Source organism: Pseudopipra pipra, chromosome 1 (genome assembly GCF_036250125.1).
Source record: "Pseudopipra pipra isolate bDixPip1 chromosome 1, bDixPip1.hap1, whole genome shotgun sequence".
Classification (NCBI taxonomy): Eukaryota; Metazoa; Chordata; class Aves; order Passeriformes; family Pipridae; genus Pseudopipra; species Pseudopipra pipra.
This window is the reverse complement of record NC_087549.1, coordinates 146422014-146443259: the sequence shown is the minus strand read 5'-3', so window position 1 is coordinate 146443259 and position 21246 is coordinate 146422014. Positions and strand designations below refer to the sequence as shown.

At 39.0% G+C, this 21246-nt stretch overlaps 1 protein-coding gene and 1 long non-coding RNA gene across 3 annotated transcripts in view; both read right to left on the bottom strand.

Moving 5' to 3' along the window:
- Positions 1-21246, bottom strand: part of PTPRN2 (protein tyrosine phosphatase receptor type N2) — a 641953-nt gene that overhangs the window by 220981 nt on the left and 399726 nt on the right. For both annotated transcript variants that reach the window (XM_064638038.1, XM_064638047.1), the window contains one exon: positions 16764-16828. In XM_064638038.1, coding sequence (XP_064494108.1) covers positions 16764-16828 — 65 coding nt within the window. The remainder of the gene's footprint in view (positions 1-16763; positions 16829-21246) is intronic.
- LOC135403757 (uncharacterized) lies at positions 2404-16757 on the bottom strand. The gene is made up of 2 exons (XR_010425486.1): positions 5584-16757; positions 2404-3375 (listed from the first exon to the last, which is right to left on the bottom strand). It is a non-coding gene; the product is annotated as an uncharacterized LOC135403757 (long non-coding RNA).

The following is a 21246-nucleotide window of genomic DNA, read 5'->3' as shown; positions in this document are numbered from 1 at the left end:
ACCTAGCATTCAGTATAGTATATATAATCTGAAAACTATTTTTGCAAAAAGACTTGCTTTATCTCTAAGAATGACTCGTCGTGTTATTCCTTGCCCTGGAAAATCATGCAATCTCAAGTAAATGATTCAAAAGCCATCAAGATATATTCAAAAGTGTTTCACCCTTTTAAACTTATTGTTTTTACAGTGTGTGAGAGTTGCCTCCCTCTTCTGACTGATCCAGAACCCAAGGGACCTAGAGCTGCTGAAACAAGAGACTCCAGGCTTGGGGTGGGCACAACCCAGTCAGCTGCTCTCACATGTAGAGACTGGAGCATGCCTCTACAGGTACAGATTTGCAACTGGACATTTTCTTCATGGTAAGCTCTCTGTCCCCTACCATGAGACTCCTTATCATCTCCTAGGAAGGGGTGAGCAAGCAGTGGAAAGAAAGAACAAAATAAAAGATGATGACATTATTATATTTTTCTTCTGAGTTAGCTTTGAGGTTCGGGGACACACCAGGGGTTTCTACACTACTAGAAGGGAAACACAGTTGTTTGCATACACTCCAAGTGGCATCACTATTTTTGCATCCCCATCACACATCTCCTCTGCTGGCATCAGCCAGGGCTCTTTCCATGGCATACATTGCTCACAGCTTGATGCAACAAACTGCCCGACAACTATATTGAGAAACAGCTTGTTTTGTTTTTCTAATTTGGAAAACAAAGGCGCACTGCAAGCTGTGCTGAGTGGGAAGTCATACATCTTTAACACAAAGTAAAAAGGAAAAGAATAGAAGGAAATATCCTTTAGTTACAGCAAACACCTTACTTTTTCCTTGCAAAGTGCCCTGTCAGCATGGCAAACCCCATGCCACTTCTCAACACCAGGCAAAACAGAGTGAAATCTTTGTTGTCTCTGTGTTCAAATATCAATATTAGGGAACTCATTTCCTGTAAAGAGAGGGCTTCAGGCTACTAGAAGAGGCTCTTTATCAACTATGAAACTAATGCAGGCTATAGACTATTCACTGTGTAGGCCAGCAGTTCTCCAAGGGATGCCCTGGAAGGGAGGTTAACCACTGGGCTACATGGTGTATGGACTACATGGAGTGTAGGACAGGACTAAAGAGGTCTTGTATGGCCTCACAGAAATGCACAAGGGCTGGGAAACCTGCTGGACTTTGATTACCTGACTGCTGGAGCTCAGTGTGCTCACACTCTACACGAGCCCAGCCTTAGTGCTCTTTCAAAGATGGCCATAAATGGTTGAAGATCACACTCAGGAATCCCTAGGACAGGCTTATCAGACCAACATAGAGTTCAGTGAACATTATTTGCACCAATCACACCTTCAGCCAACACTAAAGTCTGTGATATCCATAATTTACCTAGTTATTTATATGACAGAATCAGCTTTACACCTCAGATGTAGTGGAGATCCAATCTATTCAGCCTCAGCTTTTAAACTGAATTCAATTTAACTATGCAGCCCCGGCCTTTGGCTCTTCCTCTAATCAGCAGTGGGAAATACAAGGCATTTCCAATCATGGCTGGACTCTGCTGATTATAGAGCTCAGCTGACTACACTCCTATCACAGATGATTCAGTTAAGTGTCTGTACAACTAAGTTTGAGGTGGATAATGTCAGCTACAAATAGACTTTTCTAATCAGTGGGCTCATACCACACTGGAGGGTAAGGGTGCAGGAAGCCTTGGAAACTGTGAGCCAGACTTTCAAAGCTCTGGATAAAGCCAGAGCCAGTCTTATTAACTGAGGTCCTGGAATGTGTCTGTGATTGCCCACTCCTCCAGTGTCCCATGAAACAGAGCCAGTGTACAGCTCTGTAAATGAGCAGGATTGAACCAAAGAAATAACTTCATGTATCATTTATCTTCTCAGGAAATGATCCAGCAAACCTTAAGCATTTGTTAATCTGTCAGGTATTTAGCATGAGGGAATCCAGCCTGGTGGTTCCCTGTACCTGCTACATTGTGATAATTAATAATAAACATATTAGACACTGGACATGAAGTAAGGAAGAGACCTTGCTCTGAAAGCTTTACATCCTGAACAGGTTGGGTAGGAGTACTGAATTCGCACCCTGCAAATAAGTAATTTTACAACGAGGAATTCTGTGGTTCCCCCTCTCCTGAGCCAGAAAATCCACAGTTGATACAGTTTTTCAGTCTGCTTTCCTAACTTGTGATCAGATGGCAGATTTTTAAGACTATGTTTTGAATTAAGGGCAGGTGCCAATACAATATATTGTTGTGACATATATACAATAAAGATGTCTTTCTTCTTCTGTTTCTTTGAGGTTATTTACATTCCTAATCAGAGACAGAATTTGACTGAGAATTTGGGAGTCCCCAGGATGAAGAAGAAAACTCAGCAGAAATTTAATTGCTCAAAATGTATCAAGTTGCCATATTTTGTTTATTTCCTGAGATTCAATTACAAAAATTGCCAGCCTGCAACTCCAAATTGCATGACAACTGTTGAACTTACAGTCTCACAAGGATAATCACCCCAGAGCACAACAACACACACATTGTTCCACTACCATCAATTAATATAAGCTGCCAGTAATTGGAAAGGGTAGAATGAATTCTGCACCTCCTTTATTCCCTGACTGGTATAATGAGGATGTCATTCTTATTGTCTCCTGGGTGGGATCTTTTGGCACCTTGGTTGTTACAGGTTTTTTCTAGACACGTTGGGTACAAATATGGTTTCACTTCACAAAATGTCTTGGTGCCCTCACCAGTCTGTTCACCCTTGTCAAATCAGGATTTCACACATTGTTTTCTGCACATTCCCTAATCTTAGTGAAAGTTGCACTTCCCCAGCCCATTGCCATCGGCTATTAGTCTGGCACAAAACTCAGGCTCAAAATGAAAAAGATAAAACCGAGGAAAGACAGCCCACACAGCCACTATTGCTCTGCTTTCTCTTGTTGCACTTAACAAAATATGCTTGATAACCATTGTGGTATTGGTGAGCCAGAGAGACAAACAGGTGCATCTTGCCCTGTCAACATTACCCATTCCTGAAATATTCTGTATCTCCCCATTAGTGTTTCCAAAGTTCACCATGTCAATAGATGGAGGAACATTTCGTTGTCTAATGGACACAAAACAACAATAACAACACGGTATTAGCCACTGTGGGTGTTATTGACCAACAAGGTCACAGATAACACCTGGATCTACTCCAAGCTTCTATTGATGAAGCCAAAAGATTAAAATCTTAAAATGACAATTTAAAATTTCACACATTAATAATTAACTTTTTTCTTATAATATGGCTTCCTCATGTGATCTTAGTTATCTGACAGACTTTTAGCAATTTTGTCTTCTTGGTATCAGCAAAGTAAAGAAACTGAACCTGTTTAGAAAGGAGAAAAAATTATTTTTATTTTATATATTTATTATATGTTTCAAAATGTAATGAAATACTGTCAGTTTGTTAAAAAAAATTATCAGCAGATTATGGCTTATCTGGGTGAAAAACTCTCTTCTCTGGTTTAGAAAAGAATGATTTTCCTTTCAGCATTCAAATTTGCATGCCAATATACTTTGCATATAATTTACATACCATACAGTATCACAACCACTTTGCCTCTTATTGTAAAATCCAAGATCAGCTCCTAGCATTTCATAGCTAGGATTATTAAAACATTTTGTTAAGTCAAGTCTGAAGATAAGCTTCCATCCTGATGCTTCTGGAATTGCACACTAATGGGCAGGAAAGGTGAGCATCTGGTTCTGGCACTGGGCTAGACTTTGGATCCGGACACAAATTTCTCATGGACTTGTTTCTAAATCTGGATAATTTAATTTCGTATCCTTATAATTTGGATACTTAATTTTAAAATAAGAAAGATGATAATTTTTATTCCTTTTCTTTTCTAATCTTGTCTTTTTCGGTGATTATCTTAATCACTCAAAGACATAGTTTTCCTGTCACTTTATGTGTGGGCAGGTACCCAGAGAGATCCCAATCCTGTCTAGAAAGCATTACTGTAATGCCCCTGTTAATCAAAACTACTCAGCCTTTTCTCAATTAAATGATTTATGCAAAGAAATATCAATTTGCTACAGAGGGATTTTTTTTCACAGATCCACAAAAGTTTTAGGAAAACTTTGAATAGGAAATTTTTTTCATGTCAAAACCATCACTTTTTGTTAATGATCAGGTGACAGAAAGCTTTACCACCATTTAGAGTTTAGTGTCAGAGCACTCCTGTGGGAAACCAAACTCACACATTTCACTCACAAAAAGAATCTTAGTGTGAACCAGGAGCTATGTTGAACACCTACCTGTCCCAGGTTCTCATAAGCTATCTGGAATGTTAAAATATCTACATAAAATGAAACAATTCCAGGAGGCTACTGCCCAGTGTAGCTGATCATGTTTAGCCCACATAGAAGAGCTGTGCAGAAAATCGGGGTGTCCCTCCTTCTGCGTGAGGACTACACCTCCCCTCTCTTCTGGGTCTCTGCTATGCTTCTGTCATGAAAAACTAGGAAAAGACTTGATTTCATCCAAATGGCAAACATTCACGATATTAAGAAGCTCTTCAGCACAGAGAGCAGTATCCTGCTGAGCACTGCCAAATGTATACATGGCAATTCTGTGGGGAAAATCAGAGTGCGTATCCTGAAGATGCTTGTGATACTTCAGTAGTGTGAAGTAGCAGCTCCCTGCATGAAGGTCACTGGAAATGGAACCCAGGGCCACAGCTGAGGTCCATGAAGCACCTGAAGCCTCTTTCTTACCTGTGGTAAGAATTTGATGATATTACTTAATACATAGCACCTTAAGAAGATAAAGTTGGTTGCAGAAGTTAGTGGTGTGAGTACTGACACTGTATCAGACATACTACTTACAAGCAGCACTGCATTGCTCATCTCCAGATGCTACTTTGAGATGTACTATGGCTTAATACGATGGCTTAAGTATTTGAGACCAGGCTGGATGGGGCTTTGAGCCACCTGATCTAGTGGAAGGTGTCCCTGTCCATGGCAGGAGTGTTGGAACTGGGTGATCTTTAAGGTCCCTTCCAACCCAAACATTCTATGATTCTATGATTGATGCTTCTCTAATCATAATCTCTCTACTTAAGACAAACTCAAATCAGCATTCCAGTAGAAGCAACTAAAACTGATTTGATCATTTTTCCTACATATTCATCTATTGTAGCCTAAGTTACTTGCTCTATATGAAGGATTTCCAATTTTCTCCATGATGAAACAATTATGATTTATGCTAAAATTAATAGCAAGACATGTAAGAAGGTGAAGTGAATAAAGAGGAACTCAGGTCAAATGATGCTGTCTAACCTCAGTGCAGGCTGCTGCTGTTCCGCTGCAGAAAATGATGAACTTCAGAGCCAATTTAGAGTCTTGGGAAAAGGCAAAGAGAAAAAAGGCAGCTGTCATCTAAGCACTACTCTGATCAAATGGGAAAGAGTTAAGAGGAGCCATTAATATTCTCAGGTGTACATCTTGCTAGTGAAGGTAGCACTAGGAAAATGGACCACTCCTTCTTTTAGGAACAAGTAATGGGATTTTTCATGAAATATCTACCTACCTTACATTATCTGGCAGCTGCACGCTGAACACCTGTATGCTACTGAACACCCATCTGCTATATATGCTACATGGATTTCTTTTCTTTTTTTTGTTGAGCTTGGCAAAGGAGTTGATTAGGAAGATAAAGTCTCTGAAAAACATTTTGGACAAAGATGCCAGCACAGATTGTACAGTAAAAGATATCAGGTCTGCCAATACATGCACAACACACTCTGCAGGCTGCTTATACTTGCTTTGCAATGATTTATTGCACAAATTACTGGAATTTTGAAACAGTACAAGCCATATTTCCATATTCTTATTTGGTATATATTTGATAATAAAAGGATGCAACCTTCTCAACAGGCAATATTTGTAGTCTAACTCTTCCCTTTTCTTGGTCAGTAGGAACATCCTTTCTCTTAGAGCAGGCTCTACCTACCTTTCTGCTCTCTCCTGCTACAGGCAATATAGCTGAATGTTGCTGATAGGACTTTTGCCCAATTCCAAATCTAAAAAGATGCTTTTTGTACGACATTTTTTCCAGGAATTTAATAAACTCATTGATGGCATTTTGAGTTTTAAAGGGACTGATTCACACACTGCTCGTGTGTGCACAATCAGTAGCTGGATGAAATCATCCAGTGTCCAGTTGCACCCACGAGTCTGTTAGGTAGATCTCAGAAAACACAATACTCTTCCACAAAAGGATGTCTTTATTTATACACACACACATATGTATGTGTGTGTGTGTGTGTGTATGTATGTATTTCTATATACATGTGTTATTTGTAGGATCAGGACCTTAGTTATGTGTCTAATTTTTTTAAAAAGGTCGTAACACCCCAAGAAGTAAAATAATGGACAAGATATCATCATCATCAACAACAAGAACAACAACAATAACAACAACAACAGCTACTACTACTACTACTACTACTACTACTACTACTACTACTACTACTACTACTAAAGTATGTCAAGGCAAACACTTTTAGGATGAACCAGATTTTCACACCAGCAAAAACAAAAAAAGGCGTCAAGAAATATTTTTAACTGAATATTTTAACAGGCAAGTATATTAATTGAACTTATTGACTGACACGGAAAACATACTACACTCACTTTTGGATAAACTATGATACATTTTATTCATATGATATGTTTTTTGTATGTTTTCCAGTCAGCAGCTGCCTGACTCTTCCATTCAGTGCACAGCACACAAAATACAACTTAGCTCTTCAGGTTGTGCATTTGCACGCACAGATGCATAGATACACACACAAAATCCTAAAGCAGCATACTGCTCTTATCTTCTTCCCATTTTTATATCATACATATTTCATTAAGCTTCATGCAGAGTGTCTTCTGATTTATGGTAATTGTCAACAAAAGCAAAAAATGACGACAATTTTAACCCTGCAGTACTGAGGATTTAACTGGGATAAAACTAAAATGTTCAGGGGAGAAAAAAAACCCCACAACACCCTAAGCCACTGGAAGCTTGACCCTTGAGATGTTGTCAACTTTTTATTTTATTTTATTGTGTTTGTTGTCTGTAGAATCAGATGCTTGCAGCAACATCTGATGTACTGGACACCTCCAGTGTTATCCCAGCATGCTCATGGCCTGGAGGACTTGGAGTAAGACTAATTTCCATATCAAACCCAATTTAGATGAAACATCTTGGTTAAAAAAAAAAAAAAGAAAAAAAGCCAGCGCATCAATAGCCCCTTGATTAGATTTTCATCTCCTGAGCAGACAAATATGAATATTTATTACCATGAATGCAGATTTCCCTCTTTCCATTGCTCTGATCTTGAATATTACCCACTGCTAATTTTTATGAAAATTTGGGCAACATAATGTTTTCACATAAACTGACAGTTCTTGAGATAATCCCGTTATTGTTTGGTGGGAAATGACAGTTTCCTCTTATTCATGTGTTAACGAGGGATTAAATATTGTTTTTCATCACCGTAATCTAAGATGGACTGGAAATTAAAATTCAAGCATTGTGCATTAGCAGAGCTTTGAGGACCAGAATTTGTTTGCATTCACTTAGTAAAGATCTGTAAATTAACAGTTTAACAATCCAGTGAAATCTGCATCATAAACCCAGCACTGACGTTTGCTAAATGAAGTCATTACTGTACCTGCTAAAGGTAAAGAACCAGAGAGATAAATAGTTTCCAAAATGATGCCCCTTTGCAAGAGCAAAGTGCACAGTGAACTGTTGTCAACCACAGTGGTCCTCGAGCATTAATGGACTAGGTCACTTCTCTGTGGCACTGAATCATGTCCCTTTTCCTTGTCACAGGTTCTAATACTGAACCACTTGATATGCTCAGATCACATGGAAAAATCACTCTATGACAGATCTCTCCATAGCACTAAAAGCAGTCACACTGACCCAGGAGCTGTTTTCGTGCTGTGCTCATGCCCTACCCAAGTCTTGGTGTACAGTACACAGACACATATAATTCTTCACTGAAATGGGTATTTTGCTGGAGCTGCAGTGTTTCTGCCAGTTCTCTCCTTATCTATCAGCTATGTCTTCAACGCTTGTGCCTAGTGCCCAGCAATATGTATCAGGGATACCTACATGTACCAAAGTGGAAACAGAGACCCGTTGGGGACATTCTGTGGTTTGTGAGCCACTGGTGTTTCTACAAAAATCTTGAGTTAACAATTCAGTGAAGTATGTTTGCATTCTAATTACAAAAACCCTTAAACCAGTCAAAGTGTGAGCAGAGCTAAAACTATGCTTAGTCAAAGCAACTCAAACATCTGCCTAACTAAATCTTAAAACTATCTCATCAGGATAAATCTTGCTGATTAATGCAAAAAGAACCCCAAACGGAGCTTCAACAAAACTAATTTAATAGGAGTCCTCATGCTTAAATTTAGACTCTTATTAAGAGTATTCTGACAGAAATATGCTTTTATATGTGTAACACATAAAGCCTTGCATTCTGAAGGATGCTGAAGGGATGGACATGCAGCAACACGTTGCCTTTGAGGGTGGAAACTTAATGAGGTAAAAGTGCAAAACAATTCTGAGCAGAATGAATGAGAACATGCTACCAAGCCATCAGCCTTCACACAAAGCAGAAGAGATCTGAAGTTTTACAGCCTAGTAGTAAAAAACCTATAATAAGTGGCACAACAATTATTCTAACTAGATAGGGGAAAAAAAGTCACTACGTGCAGCTAAAGTTTTAATCCTATTCTTGTTTAATTCTAACATACCTTTATGCCTGTGCTCCAAAGGTGACCACACTGAAACTTCCTGTTATGAATGGTCCCTGGCCTGGATCTTGCTTAGACTTAGAAGCAAACAGCCCAGAAGAGTACTGGTTGGCACAGGACATACTGTGACTATGACAACAATTTAGCAGTACAGACAAACGTGGGACCATGACAGGCTCTATGCCCTGTTCTTGTTTATTTTACCAGCACTGATGCAGCTATAAGGCCCCTGATGTAAAAGATTCATATAGGAAGGCTGGATGTCTCACAGTTTGAATCCTAGAATTAGACACTTGCTCCTCTATGCTTATGGACTAAGAGCAGAGGTCCTTGAAGGTGGCTTTCCAGGTTGATCTGAATGGGAATGTTTGCTGCCTGGGGTCTTCTAGAAAGAGGGCTGAGGGACTGGGATCTGCCACCTCTTCCTCTCCTTAAATAGTTAAATCTGTGTTTGAGATTGTTTGAAATCCACCTGTTCCTGCCGGGACCAAGCTCCTACCAGCAGAGGTGAAAGAATCTCCCTTCTTACAGTTTCTGACCATCTCTATCCCTCAGACTTCAGACAGTTTAAGAGAATTTAATCTTAATCTACAGCTTCCCCAGCCAACCCATTACACCACTGAAGATTTTGTTTTCCTTTGAGTCATAAAGAACTCATGGCTGCTAGTAGAAGGAGGTTGCTGAATTTCATGAATCAGTGAGATATCTAGTACAAACAATCATGTTCTCCTATTTAAGGATTCTGCATATCTTCTTTATGAATATGTCAAGTGCAGGCTGCCAAATCATAGTTAGGGTGGATATTAACATTGATTCTTGAGCAGAATTACCCTGCAGTTGGCTTTATGTAGCCAGTGCTAGCATCTAAAGCTCTTTTCTCTGCAGATTTATAATAGTTTGTAAGGGAAACTCTGCTTTAAAAACAATGGCATGACATGGCCTAAACCCAAGATAAATCCTTAAAACAAACACATGCTACTATTTAAATGGCACAATGTTAAAAAAGACAAAAAGCAACAACACTGGTAGAATGCATAAGTTCCTGAAGCCACAAGGCAAACTGTATCTTGTTTCATTTTACATGATACTGAATAAAAATTGAATTGCTGTAGTTGCCATGGCAACTGCCACATCACTTGGCACTTCTGCTCCTTTAAATCACACAGTGCTACTGTAAAGGAATTCATGAACCAATGTGACACTTGAATGCTTGTGCTTTATATACTGTTTCAGGAGGAAAACATAAATCAATATAGACTGATAATTGTGTCTGAAAATCAGGTTTCCTGTATTTTTCTTAACATTGTAATCTCCTCATTTCCTTGTCGTGTTCTTTAAAAATTTGTAAAGAAGGTGGAGGGCGTTGTCACAATCAGAGCACAAGAAAAGAAATTACTACTGACACATGATTTCCAAACTGAAGCTGTGACCTGTCATTCAGATGTCAAAATACCTCTGCTATGCAATATTCAAATCAAATACAGGGGATAAACATTGGAACTTTGCCCCTCCACAACCAGAGATGGTGTGATATGTGACAGAAGACAGTCTCAGGAGCATTCAGGCATCTCTTTAACGCTAAACTTATCAGTAGCTTATAAGGAAAGTCTAACAAAATACTTAAAGCCAAACATATTCTAAATGTTTGTAGAGTTGGGGCCACAATTTATATTGTTTTAGTATGTTCTGTATATAACAGGCAGCAACAGAAGATATTTGACAAAATAATGTGGTAAAATTATATACGTATTCATGTTGCATATTTTTTGTTTTTAAACACTTAACACTTTTATTAACACTCTGGATGCAATTTATTTGAAAAGCAGCCCTCTAGTGGGCTATGTACTATAATGAATAGTTAATAAATAGCATTAACATTATCTCTAAATATTATCTAAAATGCATTTTGCAGAAGCATACAAGATCTTAAATAAATGAGCCATAGATCTCCATCATTCTCTTTGGAGAAATTTAATGTTCTGTTTAGCTTTATTCCTCAAAGTCCTTAAAGTGTTACTTCTATGCTGCCTGTACAACAAACTGTGATAGTGAGATATTTACTATCAGTAAAATTCCATATAAATAACATATTACTAGTAGAATTATATGAAAAATATAATCTATTAATTTTTAAGGGTTACATAGCTTTAGAATCTGTAATTTGTGTGAGTGGGATAAGGTAAGTATTTCTCATTCTGCCTTCACCAAGAATATTCCTAGGACTGTACTGTTAAGGTTTTTCATATAATCTTATTGTTCTTATTTTTATATACAGCCTTAAAGTTACATGCCTTAAAGCAAAGAACCCCTATGTGACCTGATGTGTGCCTTGCCCATAGCAATGCATGTGGCTCCAGAACACTGTCCCTCCTGGAAATCTCTGTTCAGCTGCTCATCAACAGCCACAGTGATCAGCAAAAGCCAACAGCAAGAACTTGTTCTGTCTGCAGAACTCCAATCCCAGATGTCACATAATAGGAAAAAATAAACTTGTTGATCTCTGAGCCATGAGTTTTATAAGGAAAAAATGCTGAAAGCAGGCTCAGGGAAAAAGCCTTCCTTGGTGCCCCCTTGTCTAAGAACACTTACCCTGTGATGCAGAGTGCATTCCCTCACATGTGCCTGTGCTTGGCTTCAGCCTAATTAGTTTGGGTAAAAGAAGGGTGGGTTTCAGTGGAAGTTGAAAAACTTACCTGTGACTTGGGCTAAAACTTGAGTATTTTTACATACACAGCTGCTGTTCCTACACTGTGGTCAGTGTAAGACCTACCTTATCTAAATGATCTGGGTACAACATCCCTTCTGATCCTGGGTACCTCTGGGCAATACCTGCTCCAGATTGGGAGTGTTTGGTGATTGCCAAGATGTCATTGTAACAGAGACAGTTGGAGTGGATCCCAGACTAATTTGGTCTTGACAAGCCAAAAGACAACACTTAGCATTTTACCCAGTAGCCAGAGAAAATCAGACAAAAAGTTTACACCTTAATCTTCAGCAAATGAAAATGACTCGTCAAGTTCTGCACTCCAGGTTTTTTATGGATTTCCAAAGTCATTCTAGTTAAAATCTCCATACATGAACATGAGTGACAAAATTTGGCAACATTAAGGAAGGTAATAAGCTAGAAATCTGACTCCTGCCTCAGAGGCTCGCACATCACGGGGCAGTCTGCCTTATCATGTCCTCTAGCTTCACTAGAATTTTTAAATGCGGATTTCTTCACTGTAGTAACATCACTTCATGAAACATCAACATAACTCTACACCTATCAAAATATCTATACATGAGAATATCCTGAAACATGTCAAAATATCACTGCTCTGTTTTAGAACATCTAGAGGTATGGTAAAGAGCCCATTTCACATATATTTTGGGTTACTTCCATGTAGTTCAGAAAACTGTTCTAATTCATATGTCTGCCATATGAGAGCCATGATTCAAATCCTGCAATGTTATGACTCCAGTGATGAGTTTTTTCTGTGCAGCCCTACTGGGAAATTGAAAGAGTTAATTTAATATAACATATTCCAAAGTGGGTGCTGCTTTACCAGTTCAAGACAGAAACAATGTCATTCTCTCTGTTTGTTTAAGGCCTGATTCAGATCTTTGATTATTCAAATCACATACTCATAGCCTCTGAAACCTGCTTTGAATCATCACGCTTTCTTGAGCCACTGGAGAGCCTGACCTGTTATTCTGAAACTGTGGCTGAAAACAAATTTCAGCCAAAAGCTGGATAAACAGTTATTTATCTGTGTCATAGTAACTCCGGACACAGCCAAGCTCAGCATGGAACTGAACAGAAAAATACTGTGCTCCTACAATCATTCAAAAGTGCTTATGTGAAGGGAGAGAAGTAGTTAAGTTCCTAAAGCATGTTGAAGGAATATGTTACTCAGTGACCCCTGTGCAGAGCTGTGGCTCCTGGGTTGGAGAGCAACTCCTGGACTAAGGTTTGCATGGGACTGGGATTTCTGATGCTGCTGAGTTCTGAACTCAGTAGGAGTCGGGTGGTAACCACGATGCTGCTAAGGAGGCTTTCGCTCCATGTGGGACCAAATGCTGCCCCTAAGATCTTGCAGGAGTGCTAAGCCTAGCAGAGCAACAAGTTCAACTCTTATTTTTGCAAAACACATCAAGCTGGGACAGAGGAGGATGGAGACATGAGTCCTGCTTAAAATGCTGTTTAGCTCTTCGGGTTTTTTACCAGTACTGTGTGTTTTATGGTATTATGCAAATATATACACAAATAACATGTACATTCATACCCCCACAGACACTCAACTTCAAGAAGTTCTTGAACTTAACTAAAAATTACCTCAGGACTTCAGAGATTTATTTCATGTGTAGGAGATCAAAAGAAAATACCTCAAAGCTTCATTGTACCTGAATAACCAAGAAGGTGTGAAATGCTTACGATGAATTTGTGTGGCACAAACATGCATGACAATGACTCAAATCTTGGAGGGCTACTGTAAAGCAGTTCTAGAGATTTTTTAGTTTTACTTTTTTTCCAGCACCTGCTATAGGTGCTGGAAAACTCCAAATAGAAAATAAACATCTTGGCAAACGTGATTCCAGAGATAGTCAGTACTAAAGCAATGCACAGATCCTCAAGATTTCAATGTCAGCACTGGTTTTCTCTACAGCAGAGTTATTCTGGTTTTCTGGCATAACAGCCTTCTTACAAACAAGACAAGTGCCAGAATAATTTGCACTTTAAGAGTGATATACAGCATACAAAAAATCAATCTCACTAGATCTCTGTACTGTTGAACATTCTACTGCACATGTTAGATGTTGAGGTGGATGTGCTGTGGAAGTACCAGTAAAGGTCTGTTCCATAATGGCCTGAAAGAAGCTCTGCAGGCAGAGAAGTCCAGGCAGCGCTTTGCACTTTTTCTTCCAAATGTTCCCATGAAATGTACAGAAATTTAAGTTCAGCATCCTGAAATATGAGCAGCTTCTGAAGTTGCAGCTTAGGAACACATTTTTAATCCTGCTAAAGCAGAGCCTACCCTAGGTTGACACAATGCAGCTAACTTCAGGTCTAGCCAAAAAAATCACTGAAGCTGTGGAAATCTTTTACATGACATAAAGATGATAAACACCATTGTAGCTGTGGTAGACTCCAGACCCATGTTGTTAATGACTACACAGCACATGTTTATGCAGTGACACAAAAGCAATTCATCAGCCCTCCCTGCATTTGACTGAATGGCTCAGTAAGCTTGGTGTGAATTTTATAATTTGTTGTTGCTTTTGAAACGTTTTTCCTGAGATAGAGAAAGAAAGCGGGAGATTGAGGAGCTCTGAGAAGCATTTCTCATCTCCACAGAGAAAGAGACAGTCTCCTTCTAACACGCCCAAGGCCTGGGTAGTCACTGGTGTCCACACATTCCTTACTGAGGCACAAATCCTGTTATCATAGATCAACACCTAAAACAGATTCCACTCTCTGGAGCCACACATGAATTATTGCTGAGCTTAGAAGAGTTCCTGCATTTGTTTATACAGCAGCTCCACTTGCCACTACCATCTCAGCTATATTTCTCTTGAGGTATTTCAGATATGAAACTTGCCTTGCAAAATCAATCCTTTTTATTTTACAGGCCTGAAAGTGAAGATTATATGTCCATTAACTTTGTCATGCATCTCACCTACTGTCCAAACAAAAAGGCCATTTCTCATTCTCAGACTAAAGTTTTTCTAATTACTTTTGATTTGAGCATCTTGACTGTGATTTACCATTACCATTAAGTGTAATTCCATTCTTACAGTGTAAAGTAAAAGAAATCCTTACTCAACAAAAGGCTCCTTCATTATGTTTAAATATGTACTTTCCATTATTTCAATAATAATTATTCATCAGGGTGAGTAAAAAACAAACTGCAAAACTGGATTACCATAGTTAGATTTAACCTGAAATACTCTGAATCTGATACTCTATCAACAGAGAAACAGCTTGGTTACAGCACTCCTTTATTTTTTATGTAGGTGCGACCACAGAAATGCATTCATTATGTACACAATCATATCTGACAAGACTTAGAATGGGGAATGTACACAGCTGGGAGAATTCATATCCAACAAAATATATAAGCAGCTGAATAAATTTTCTCCCATCACCTCATTGTTTCAAAACACTTGGTTCTCTCTCTGATGATCACCCTCTCTCAGATATAACCTGGAATATATTTAGGCCAGAATGTCTGCTTTCACTTTTTGCCTTCTAAAAATGCCTATTTGGCAGAGTGTAAAACACAGACTTCTATGAAAATTTTTATTAATCTAAGTAATATCAGTAGTTTTTTTAAATGTTATGATAACTGAAATACAGGGAAAGTGAGTTCTACAGTGACTTTTACTAAACTAAATACAAGAATCAGATCGATGAGATCTCTAGCCTAAGAACTCTTCAATTTTGCCAATTCTGTTAGCTGGTCTTAAAAACCAGAAGTCCTTGAGGTTATAGTTCCTGTACATCCTTAGACTACCATGGTTACAACAACCCCATTACTACAATGTGGATTAATGATGCATTTAACCAGTGACACCTTGCTGCACTTCAAATATCCAAAAGTGCATTCTTTCTCCATTGACCACATATAACAGTTGATTTAACACTAAGCATCTGAAGTGAAGTGGGCTTTCATTTTCCAGTGGACTTTGCAGCCAACTGGAATCCATTCAATGACTGGAATGGGACAAAATTCATGGAGGTATTTCATTAGTGTGAGGAGTCCCATTGGGTAAAACTTTACTGAATCAGGCTTCCATAGCCCGTGCCACAGTCCTGATTCTCCTGTTATTTAATAGAAACCAGAGGTCACAAATAACACAAACACAAGCTTCAGTCTGACTTGAAGCTAGAACATACCCTAAAGTGCACAGCCATGCTCCAGGATACAATTCCCAGTTCCTCAGGTTATGCATCCTCAAGAAACATACCTGGTTAAATCAGCTTAGTGATGATGGCTTTCATTTTCTGATGATTTCACCAATCTTTGTTCTCAAGTTCTAATTCTTACAGCTTTGGCCCTGAGCATCACAGCAGCTCTCAGGGTTATTACCTTTTCAGAACCAAGTCTTTCAGTAATGTGAATGAAGTTGCACAATGAACCTCAGAAATCTTGTCAAGTTATGTTTCTTAGGCATAGACTGATAAAAATTAGAAATACAAACCCCAAAAATCAGAAAAAAGAAAAATACATATATTCCTTCAGTACATTAGAAGTTAGTAATTAATTATTTTTAATACTGAGAATAATGTAATCACAAGAAAAGGCGTTTGCCTAGCCCTGTGAGCATTCACCACCAGCAAAATTACTTAAATGAAAAGGAAAAAAAAAGATAAATGTGTACACAAAATTAGTACGAGAATTAGCAATCAACTGTAGTTCATACAAGGTTCTTAGCAGATAGCATCATGTTTATTAATAAATTATGAACTGCTTAGTGGAGTTTTTGCTTAGTGATATCACTATAATAACAGACACATGTTTTATTTATGTTTCAAGTTACATCCAAAATAAGCAAGACATTCACTGTCAGATTCTCTCAAATATCTGAAGACTCTTTACCCCAAATTTAAACTTTCATTGATCTACATGAGATAGCACTCCATGAAAACCAAGGGGAATAATACGAGAACTTCAGTCACTGTGCTCATCTTTGGGGATTTTGTTCCTGTGATACAACAAAGCCAAAAACTGCATTTCTTCAAGCTGGCTGCACTTTTCTCGTAAGGATGGTATTTTTTTTTCTCTGTGGGATACAGTGCTATTTGTGCAGCAGATTGTATTTTGACAGATGCAACTGTATCATAAAAGGCCCTTAGCACTATCAGACTGGTAGCTCACAAACGTTCATGAGCTCCAGGATTTCTTAAAAAACCCCAAGAATTAAAACGTTTTTGAGAATGTAAAATGCCTGGAAGCCACTTACCTCCCCCACACCAGTCTGCAGAATTTTCAGTCCAGTTGTTTTCTCAAGCTTCTCTTTGTTTATGGCTGTAAGGAAAAATTAAGATTGAAAGAGTTACAGAAAATCTGGAATATGTATGATTTTACAGCATTTGCAACCAACCTTCTTTCCTTCATCAATATATTCGTGGCAGTTCCTACCTCTGTCATCTGCGGAATATCTTTCCCTGAGAGCAGCTCTGCTAGTCAGTATTTTGAATATATATTTATGGTATTAATTGTTCATTATTACATGAAAAAGAAAGCCAAACTAATTCTATGTCCCTTGTAAACACAGTATCACACACATTTAACACATATACAAAATATGCTTGGAAAGTTCTCTTTGGTGGAAACTTCCCACTGCCTCCCTTGCATTGAAGAGCAGGGGCAGAACCTTTGCCATTACAACAGAACTGTCACTATGTAGGAAATTTCACAACAAATACAGACTCTTATCTAGCAGGTAAGATGAAGAGTTTATTTCTCGACACCAGGATGCAGTGAACAATTTTTTTTTTTTTTAAATTTATTTTTTTTCATATTTATCAGCTTCTATATCATAAAAGCATTAAAAACCAAAATAAAATAATCCAGCATAAAACAGCTAAATAAAGGTAGCAATCACTATGACTACAACTATACTTGCAACCCAAACATGCCCAGGGCATGAACTTGAGCACTGCTGTATGATTGCCAATACTTGTAAATCTATGGTCTTCACAGGATTTCTGCCTTTGACCATTTGTAGCCTCACAAAACAATATGTTGTTTCCAACCACAATTTTGGGAACAGCACAAGGCTAAGATTATTCCTAGCTGGGAGTATGGGTAATCTCATCCCATTTTGGATGGGAAGACTTAAACCTTCTAGTCAGCCAGACTTGTGGCCAAAACCCAGGCACCTGGGTTGACTTATTTATGAGTAGAAATGGAGCCCTGCAGCCTTGTTAACCTCTCCTTCCTTTAGCTGCCTAGTCATTGACTGTGTTATCCAAGTGAGTCATCCAGGTTCTCTCTGCAGTCCTTGGAAAGGGATGGACTTTTAATACAATGAGTCATCCCACATATTTTACACACATCTGCAGGCACCTACATCTTTCCTTTGATTACAGACAAAATTCGGATAGATTCGGCTTCTCAACTGAAGTTGCCTAAAGGAAACCTCCTTACCAGAAAGTTCAGGAAGTGTGCTAGAACATATCATGCACTGTAAATTTACATAAAAATACTTAAAGGAATTAACATATTTTTCTTTCATTTGTGAAAAATACTCTTTAATTGTTGCCATTTGAAATATTCAAAACAGCTCAGATTGCAGCAGACGAGAAGCAAGATTATTATGAACTGATCCTTTATTTAGTTTGTCCAAAGCGCAACACAAATGACTCACACTTGTTTCAGAGGCGAGTTGGATAATTAGGCTCCATCTCACCTCTTACGGAAAGATTTTGGTAAGAGTTTGTATGTGCAAAGACTCAAAAATTCTAATACACAGAAACCTTTCTGACTGCCTTCAGCAAGGGATGAATATTGCCCTCCATTTAAATGAAGAGGAAAGTACTGTACACCTTTTAGACCCACACATCTTTATTTTTGCTTCTCTTAAATATGCTACCGGTTAAGCAGAGAGGAACATGCAGTCCCAAGCTAATAAAGCTTAAATGCATGTTTTCCAGTCTAAATACTGCGTACAATACTCACATACTTAACACCTATGCCATGCTTTACACATTCACAGACGTATTTATTCTACCCAGAGTCACCACATGAGAAGGAGAATTGCCTGAACCAAGAGATTTGATGCTATGTTTTGCATATACAATACATCCTTGGGCAGGATGAGCTCTTTAGCCTTCTGGCAGTCATCCTAGGAGAAGGACAGCTCTAATCCCAAACCTGGGCAGATGGAGCTCGCTTAGCCCTGTAAGGCCATCCATCTAAGAGAAGGTCACTCTAATTAAACCTACATCCTGAGGACCTCACTGCCACTGTCCAAGCTTGCTCGGCCCTGGCAGATGAATCTTAGGATTAAAGGGTGGGTTCAGTTACGCGCATACTGCATCTCACCTAAAAAACCAGCATGGCCAAGTCAGATATGGCAATGCACTTTCTGAGCCCTTTCTAATAAAGAATGCTGTGAAACAAGGCTGCATTCTTGCTCCAACCCTTTTCACAGTCTTTTTCAGCATGATGCTCCAAAGGGCCACGGTAGACCTTGATGATCAGGACAGTATCTACATTCGATACCGTACTGATGGAAGCCTTTGCAATCTAAGGTGACTGAAGGCCCACACCAAGACCTTAAACCATCTTGTCCGGGAGCTGCTTTATGCTGATGACACCGCTCTTATCGCCCACACAGAAGCAGCCCTGCAGCGTTTAACATCCTGCTTTGCAGATGCTACTGAGCTCTTTGGGCTGGAAGTCACCTTAAAGAAGACAGAGGTTCTCTATCAACCTGCACCTCAGGAAGTCTTCCATCATCCCCATATCACCATTGGCCAATCAGAGCTTAAATCAGTCCAGCAGTTTAATTACCTAAGTGGCCTCATCTCCTCAGGTGGTAAGATTGACGGAGAGATAGACAACAGGTTAGCAAAGGCATATAGTGCTTTTGGAAAACTCCATAAAAGAGTATGGCGTAATAAACACTTGAGGAAAAGTATCAAGATCAGTGTTTACAGAGCCATAGTGTTGTCTACTCTCTTATATGGTTCTGAATCATGGGTCATCTACCGTCACCACCTGTGACTCCTAGAACGCTTCCATCAACACTGTCTCCGTACAATCCTAAACATCTACTGGTCAGATTATGTGACTAATACGTTTGTTCTAGAACAAGCAGCAGTCACAAGCATTGAGGTCATGTTACTGAGAACACAGCTGTGCTGGGCAGGGCACGTCTCCAGGATGAAGGACCACCGCCTCCCTAAGATCTTGCTTTATGGTGAACTTGGCACCGGCTGCCGCAAGAAAGGAGCCTCGAAGAAAAGATACAAGGACTCCCTGAAACAACATCTCAGCCTCGGCCATATTGATCACCATAACTGGTCTACTCTGGCCTCTAATCGGGAGGCCTGGAGACACACCATCTATAACGCTGCCGTTTCCTTTGAGAAAGCACGCAGAATCACTTTTGAGGAGAAAAGACAATGAAGAAAGAATCGTGTCTTGCAGAATATACCACCTAAGGAGTCTTTCTGCTGTGCCTTTTGCAATCGGATATGTCTGTCTCATATTGGCCTCATTAGCCACCAGCATGCTTGTAACAAATGTGGATAGAGCCTTCCTAAATCTTCGTTCGCGAAGCCTAGCCATGATATGTTGGATAATACAAATTTCAAAAAAAGAAAGTAAATATTTAGCAAGAAGCTGGATTTTCAGCCTTGAGATAGGCTCTGGAGGATGTTATTTCACTGATGGCTGCAGACTTGCCTGCAGATTTCATTGCAAAGGGGTGCCATGCTACCACACTGACTGCCTCACACCCAGCATACACACTAAAGGCAGATTTCTACCAAGTGCAAAATTTTAGAAGATTTATAAAATGAGAAAGCTCCACAGCCTCCTTCAAAGAAACTGAATGGTCCAATAAATGATTCTTTGGTAGCTTAGGATAAAGAAAACTGCACAGCAGAGTGGCTGCAAAATAAATGGGCATAAGCAAACAAAAAGGCTTAAATCCCACTGTGTAATTTCTTACCACATGAGCAGTTAATAGAAAATATTGGGTCTGCTGAATTGCTGAATTTTGTAATTACTATTACATATTTGACCTCCTTTTTTATAGGTTTCCTGCAGACTTTAATTATTGAAGCTTTGATATTAAAAAACAACAACAGCGAACAGGGCTTGCTTAACACCCCTGCTTTCCCCCTTGATATTGTCTAAAACACAAAGGACAGGTCTGACAGCCATGCTAACATATACCCTGCCAAAATTAGGAGGCATGAAGGCACGAGGTGTTATTGACTAAATCATAACCGGAAAATGGTCAAGCTCAGGCACTGTCAGATTGTGGAGAGAGACACAGCAGACAGTCTCTGGCGTGTTCACTCCAGGCGTTTACAGGAGCATATTTTAGCTAACCTTGAACTCCACAAGCTGTTCAGGAAGGTCAAGAAACTCTGTCAAAAATGGTGCTGAAGCTGAAGCAGCAACTACATATCAAACAGCTGCTTCAAGCTGTGGAACGGTGAATATAACCACTTAACCTTTTCTATGCATAACTATAATGGAGAATTAAAAAAAAAAACCACAGTCAATATAGATAGATGGAAGAAGCGGTGGGAAAATATATTTAGATATTAAGAACAAGCTATTAATCCTTTGAAAATTGGCCCAAATATTTAGAAGTATTTTAGCGTAGTACCTGCTAGCTTTTATTCAAATAAAATATACAGCAGATGAAGTTTCTGTTGCAAATTTCATGAAAGTGGAAATTATAATTCTGGGTAACATTG